This window comes from Cavia porcellus, unplaced genomic scaffold, assembly GCF_034190915.1.
Source record: "Cavia porcellus strain 051 isolate PalLab524CR breed Dunkin Hartley unplaced genomic scaffold, mCavPor4.1 scaffold_15, whole genome shotgun sequence".
Lineage (NCBI taxonomy): Eukaryota > Metazoa > Chordata > Mammalia > Rodentia > Caviidae > Cavia > Cavia porcellus.
This window is the reverse complement of record NW_026947498.1, coordinates 69,939,497-69,947,146: the sequence shown is the minus strand read 5'-3', so window position 1 is coordinate 69,947,146 and position 7,650 is coordinate 69,939,497. Positions and strand designations below refer to the sequence as shown.

General features: G+C 41.9%; 1 protein-coding gene across 1 annotated transcript in view; it reads left to right on the top strand.

The window, feature by feature from the left end:
* Positions 1-339: 339 nt before the first annotated feature.
* Hacd2 (3-hydroxyacyl-CoA dehydratase 2) overlaps positions 340-7,650 on the top strand; it is a 91,274-nt gene continuing 83,963 nt past the window's right edge. The window contains exons 1-2 of the mRNA XM_063225095.1: positions 340-551; positions 3,811-3,928. Of these exons, the coding sequence (XP_063081165.1) occupies positions 397-551; positions 3,811-3,928 (273 nt within the window). The 5' untranslated portion in view covers positions 340-396. The remainder of the gene's footprint in view (positions 552-3,810; positions 3,929-7,650) is intronic.

The window sequence follows — 7,650 nt, the reverse complement described above, 5'->3', positions numbered from 1 at the left end:
GTGAAAACAAACATGGAGAAGGAGAGCATTTTGAGCCAATATGGGAAGCAGTGGTTATAGGAGACCAAATGGCCAGAGACCGAACAGCCCGCCAACAGAAGCGCAGGCCAGGTCACGTTGGCCAAAACCCATATTGACCTAACCCAAAATGGCGCCAGGGATGGTCTCGGGCTCGCACCGGAGGAGGGGATTACCCTGACCCAAGATGGCGGCAGCGATTGAGGCGCGCTCAAGGGCGGGAGCGCCAGGAGCGTCTCTGCCCTTACCCAAAATGGCGGCCCCGTGGGCGGTGTCTCGGCTCCGCCCTCGCCCCGGCCCCGCCTCCCCCCGCCCCCTTGTCCGGCCAAGTCCAGCCGGTGGTGCTCGCGCAGTGAGAGCGGGCTGCGGGCAAGAGACATGGCGGCAGCGGCAGCGACTGCGGCGACCAAGGGAAATGGGGGTGGCGGTGGCCGGGCCGGGTTCAGCGAAGGCGGTGGCGCGCGGAGGAAGAAGGGTCCGGGGCCTCTAGCCACGGCGTACCTGGTCATCTACAATGTGGTGATGACGGCGGGGTGAGGCTGGGGCTCGGCTGCGGGCGGGTGCTCTGCCGCTGGCGGCGCGGCCCGGGCGTGCGGTGCATCCCGGCGGCGGCGTGCGGGATCCGCCTGCCTGCGTGCGCGCGGGGTCGGGCACCGGCTGTGAGGGCGCGCGGAGGCCTCCCTCGCAGTCCCGCTGGGCGGCCACAGGTGCGGCGTGGGGCGGTGCGGCCGGGCGCCCGCAGCGAGCTGCCCAGCCCTGCCTCACCGCCCGCCGCGGAGCCACCATTCATTTAGGCGGCCGTTTTCAAAATCTGGGCTGAGCTTGAACCGGAATGGGCTGAGAAGGCGTTCAAAGTTTTTGGCCAGCAACGTGAGCTCCAGACGAGTTTACTTTTCGGACTGCATCGGAGATGGGGTGGGGGTGGGGGTGAGTGTGGGGTGCGGGTGGGGGTGGGGCAAAACTAGGGAGTAGGAGGGAGAGTTCCCGGGGACGGGAGGACACACCTCCGGAACGTTCCGCTCCTTCTGCCTCTGCAGCCCTTCCCTTCTCGCTGCATGTTTTTAGTTGTAGTTCTGACACTAACTGGCCTTGGCACTTTGAATCTGACGGCTTCTTTCTCCAGGACTCCGTTTTTTCATCTGTGAAAACAGAGTTGGGCATGATAGTTTACAAGGTTCCTCCTGCTTTGGAATTCTTAGCTCTTATGTTTTGGTGATGGAACTTCACAAGATCAGACCATTTTATTAGGAATTTGTGAAATGTATTTATTTGGAAACATAATTTCCCTAAAATTTTATTAAGAAAATTTAAACACAGAAAAGTTTAGAGAACTGTGTAGTGACTCTTCAGTTTTAATTTATTTTTAAGGTAATATAGTGGCAAAATTCAAAATGCACTCAAAGACATACAGTGAAAACCTTCCCACCCATCTATCCATTCCACCCAGAGCCCCTTGTGACCTAAGATGCTGACAAGAATGGTACATGCTTTATATATATATATATATATATATATATATATATATAATATATTGCTTATGTATATTATATACATGCACATTGATATACTTGTACAGTTCAGCACTTTGCTTTTTCATGAAAAAAAATTCTGTGAACCTTTTTGCTTGTATTAGAAATAGTTGATGCTGAACAGCTCAGAGACGTTGTGATGTGTTGACTTGTTTGAGATCATAGAACCTGTTAAACGGACATTCTGGATCTAGAACCTATTTCCCTTGACTCAAGAGTCAATGAACATGCAGACACAAGTTGTCTGTCATATAAGTGATCACATTGAGGTTTTTTTTTTAAAGAACATTCGAGAAGCTGTATGTTTTATATATAAAATTCTTGTCCTACCAAGGGCATTGATAAAGCACATTGCACTGGAGATGCATTTTAAGGTACAGTGGGGAAGAAATATTTGTTCATAATGAACATAGAGAATGAGGTAGTGGGTAAGGAGTATTTTCTTAAACCAGGAAGATAAATCGGGATTGTGGGTGTAAAATAATGCTCTAATTTAGTGCTAAAAATTAAATCAGTAATATATTCCTCTAAGACTGGGCTGATTACACTATTTGCGAATTCATTTGTGCCTTTTTTTTTTTTTTACAAAGTTGTTTGCTGTCTCTTATGATAGTTTGTAGAAATAACATTAATCATATGCACCATTGCCTAGTTATGGTTACACACCAGGTAAATCTATAACTGTGTTGCAAGAGACACACCTAGTCATAGAAGGCATTATGGAATTATGAAATTTAATAAATAAAACATGACATAGCCTAGTTTTTTGTTTTTGAGACACAATCTCACTGTAGTTCAGGTTGGTTTTGAATTCACAGTGTAGCCTTGAACTCAAGGAGGCCTAAGCCTCCCTGGTGTTGGGATTATAGGTGTGTGCCACAACACCGGACCTCGATTATTATTAAAGATCTTAAACTGCACAGATCATTTAAAATTTGCCTTGAACAATTTTTTTCCTCTTGGGGCTGGGGATTTAGCTCAGTGGCATAAGAGGCTGTCTGGCAAATGCAAGGTCATGAGTTCAATCCCAAGTACCAAAAAAAAAAAAGAGACAAATGTACCTGGAAGGGCTGGGGATTTAGCTCAGCGGCATAAGTGCCTGCCTTGCAAGCAGGCAGTCGTGAGTTCAATCCCCGGTACCGATAAAAAATGAAAAAAGACAAAAAAAAAAAAAAAAAAAAACAAAAACAATTTTTTTCCTCTTGTGTTAGACTTTCTGGCATCTAATTTATCACTACAAGGACTATTTTAGCTTATTTTCTTCATTTTGGCCTTGTTCTCTGGAGGCAAATTTGCCAAAAGTCAGGGCTCAGATGGGACTCTTTAATAGCTCAGCGGCACCATGTCTGCCTGGCAAGTGTGAGGTCCTGAGTTTGAGTCCTGGTACAAAAGCACAAAACAAAACATAGTGATGGTGGAGAGCAACAGTTGATGTATTAGTCATCTTTTCATCACTGTAACATGCATCTGAATAATCAGTTTCTAAAGGGGAAAGGTTTATTTTGCCTAACAACTTTGGTGATTATAGTCTACCATTAGTCGGCTGTACTGCTTTGGGCCCCTGGCAGGCCAGGAAGCAAAAGAAAGGGAAGGGCCCAAGTCCACGTTCTCTTTTTGGGCCATACCTGAGTGGAAGGCCTCGCCCTTAGACAAGCCCTCCTCCCACCACCACATGGGGTTCTCGGAAACACGTAAGATCCAAACCATAGCGTTCCAGGACCACTAGCTCTTTTTTTTTTTTTTTTTCAAATCCATTTTATTTAAGGATAAAAAGAAAAACTACAACAAAATGTCAAAACATGGCAATCGGGGCAACAATGGTACATACATTGTGCATTGTCATCCCCAAATCATTCACCCAGAGCGCAAGACCTCTGCATTCAGTTGTCTGAACAATGACAGCACAAATCTTTCTCTTCAGCAAACTTAGAGAAATAGTTCTATTAATATCTTAACTTTTATATACATACAGATACACGTATACATATGTTTTATTCTTTCAGCTTGCCACACTAATAAAACAATGTGATGTTTACATGTGTGATCACTAGTTCTTGAAGTCATCTTTAGCATGGTCTGTTATTGCTACATTTAAAAAAAATTTTTTTTGGTGGGATAGTACTGGGAACCGAACTCAGGATCTTATACTTGCCAGGCAGGTGCTTATGCCACTGAAGCATATTTCCAGCCCCACCACATCTTTCTGTTACCTTAAGTCCTGTTATGCTTTTGTTTTTCTGATTGCTCTTTTCTCTTTTATTAGGTGGCTGGTTATAGCAGTTGGTTTGGTCAGAGCATATCTGGCTAAAGGGAGCTACCATAGCCTTTATTATTCAATAGAAAAGCCTTTGAAATTCTTCCAGACTGGAGCCTTACTGGAGGTAGGTTTGACATTTGCTATTTCAGTTACTACCAAATAGAAAACATGCTACTAAATTGTGCTGAAGTATCCATATCTCTGCTGGATTTTAACTTTTGAAATTTTGTCTCTTGGTGTTGATTCCTCTTGTATCTTTTTGATGTGCTAGATAAAAAAGTTCTGTTTAACTTATTACTCATAGTATATTTTTTTGCAACGTTTATTGGAAACCAACTCATACCAGTTTATGTTAGTACTTTAAAAATGTTAGACTATCCTACGGATAGTGTTGGGCACACTCAGATTCTTTCAGGCCTTACATAATGGAAAGTGTAGTTGGTGAATAGGGCATTAGAGCGGTGAATATGGCAGCAGAACCTGTTGAAAGGCATCCAAATTAAAAGACATTTTTTAAACCTTAAGTTATAAAGGGTAGTACAGGTGTTGGCAAACTCAGAGGCTTTCAGGGGCCGTATAATGAAACCAGGGAAGTTGGTGGATATATACACTCATCCTGTCTCCAAGGTAAATATAGATCGGATTTTTGAGTTACAACTGACTCTCTTAAGCAGAAAAGGGATTTACTGGTTTCTGCAGCTGATAAAGGTAGATGGTTACAAGGGACCTGACATCACCAGACTCTTCCCATCTTTGACCTCTGCTGATTTCTGCTTCTTGGCATTTTGGCTGTAGGCTCTCCTGTTGCAGACAGTATGGTAGGAAACGGCAAGGATGTTCATTTCCCCAGCGTCCGTGCCACACAAGAGCTAGGGAAGGGTTCTGCTTGGCCTTCCTTACCCAATTGCTGATGCAGCAATCTCGCCAGTGAAGTGAGATGCTTGATTAGTCAGGCCTAGGGTACATGGCTCTTCTTCTGGCAAAGGAACGATCGGATTTGTTGATGGAAAAGGAGGACTGGAGATATTTTTGTGCACGCAAAATCAATAGCTGCCATAATTCATTGTGGTGAAAAAACCCATGGGCTCCCAGGAAGAGCTGCTATTCAGTCTCATTTTCCTTAGCCTTCTGGGACAGCCCATCGTGATATTTATACCTTGGTGGCACTATGAAGTGATATCTAAGAAAAAATATCGTTTATCTTCACCTTTCATCCTCACTTTCAAAAGCAGAACATTCTAGTATTTTTGATTTTTTCCTCTTAGAAAGCAGAAGAATTTAAATGCTGTCCACGGTCATGCGTTTTAGTAGGGAATATAATGAAACAAGCTTCCAACTGGGAGCCTGAGTACCCTTTTCTAGCTATGCTGGTTTACCAACTCTGTGAATTTGGGCGTCTTTTATCCTTTCTCCATCTTTTTCATTTGTAAAGGAATTAGGTTAAAGTAGATTTCTAAAGTCCCTTCCTGCCCTAACAGTTGAGTCTAAGGAAACTAACAACTTCTGGTGAGCCATTTTTACTTAGAAGTGTGGATTTTTTTGGAAGGAACAGTGGTAAATATGTAGCACTTTGTCTCAGAGCTTTGGCCACATAATCCCTCAAGCTTCAGAGAAGCAAAGTTGAGGTCAAGACCTTAAAATACTATCTAGTGCTTGATGTGCTAGAGACTTTTACTCTACCGGAATACTTCAGTACTGTAATTTCAGAAGGATTCTATGTCTTCAAGACCTTGTAATATTAAAAGTTTAATTTAAAAATTTTAAGTGAGTTTTAGGGAAACTAGGAACATTACACAGTGTGATTCAAAATCCACTTGGGAGTTAAGTCTTCGACTTTGCAAGATTAGTCCTTCATCCCCATTGCATTTGCTGCAGAGATTTAAAAAATTTTTGAATTTTTGGTTTTATCTCTGTGATCCCTATGAAGGAACAATTACTCAACGTCATTAAGTGATAAATCCAGGATTTGATTTTGGGGAAAAGACAGTGAATATGAAGTAAAGACCCCAGGAACGTGCATTAAATTAACATTGCAGGGGTCAGTAATGGTGGCAGTCCTCATCCTGGGTGGTAAAGCACGTTAAGGAGTATTTCTTCAGCACCTACTCAGCCTGCATTGTGTAATCATCAGATACATGTGGTGTGGATTAATTACGCATGGGTTATCCTTGTGGGAATCATTAGTACTTGACAGTAACGTTTTGTTTACAGGAAGAGAAAAATAATCCAGGGAGGTCAGCTATTCATTTCTATCTCTTTGTGGTGATATAACTCTTTAGTAAGTTCTGTAGGAGTTGACCTAACAAGGAAATAGAAGTTATTCATTCTCAAAAAAAATCATATCGTTAAAATGTAAAACATTTCTTTTTGAAAGACTTTTAAACAAGTGTAAATAGACATGTATAAATTTATTTTCAGAGTACTTTAAAATTATTTTTTACAGAATGGATCATATATTGATTTGGTGATGCAGTGAAATAGGTTTTTAATAAAATGGACACAAATCTTAATTATTTCTACTGTTTACCCAAGAATGTCTAGAGTATTACTTATAGGTAATTTTCCAAATTATTTTATGAGGAGTCATTTAAGTAAGTACATGTTTGGTAATGAGTACTGTGGGAAGCTGAGCCCTTCCTGAAAAGCTTAAAATTGCATTGGGTACATAATTACAGTAGGGCTACTGAGTAGAAACAACAGAAACTTCCTCAGCTGTGGGATCTAGGGGCAGGGATGCACATGGACTGGCATCACAGACCATAACACCATACAAACCCAGTGTTCCATCTCTTAGCTCTTACTGGCGTGCTCTCGCTCTCTCTCTCTCTCTCTCTCTCTCTCTCTCTTTCTCTCTCTCTCTTTCTCTGTGTCTGTCTTTTTCTCCTGTTCTCTTTCTTCAGACTAGTATCTTAGTCCATGTGGCAGACAATGATAACAGCCAAACCTCTTGAAATTACAGGTTCTCCAGTCAAGAGAGCACTAAGTAGAAACAGAGTCTTAGTCGCGGTTCTGCATCTGCAGTGAGGGGCTAGTCGGTCCCACTAGAATGAAGTGCATATTTCTGGGCCTGTCAGTTAAAGAAAGGATCAGGGTAACAGTGACAATACAGAGTAGAAGAGAAGGGGATGCTTTTAGAACAAGGATGCTAGGGCTAAATCCAAGAAATATTTACCAAAGCCCTTACAAGACACACAGTATGATAAAGATTGCGATATAGATATATTTATAAATGTATATGTTTTTTATTTTTATTAATATTTTTGTTTTTGAGTAAGTGCTTCTCCATGTTGTCTGGAACTTCTGTGTTCAAGCACCCCTCCCATCGCAGCCTCCTGAGTGGTTAGGACTGTCCTACAGATGAGCCATCACTCCAGCCTGTATATGATTTATATGCTGAGTTATGTAAAATGGTGAAGGCAGTGTTGTGCGACTAAAGACTCAGTATCTGAGTAATACGTTCTGTGTTGAACTGAATCTCGAGTAATTCTGAGCACTAATTTACACACAGGTGTACTAGTCATAGATAAAAATATGATGTATCCATACTATAAATATGAATTAACTACTGACACATAGAATACTAGCACAGACCATGAAAGCAAGCTATGTGGCAGAAAGCAGACACAAAAAAATCACAAATTGTATGATTCATTGAATGAAATACCCAGACTAGACAAAGCCATTAGGACACAAAATAGATTAGTGAATGTTAGCAACTGCAGAAAGGAGAGAAAAGAATGACTGCGTCTCAGTTTTTTTTAATAAATGCTGTTCGCTATGGATAACTGCATGTATGTTTAAGTGTATAGGATTGACAACCATGTTACTAAGTTTTTGTTGGACAGT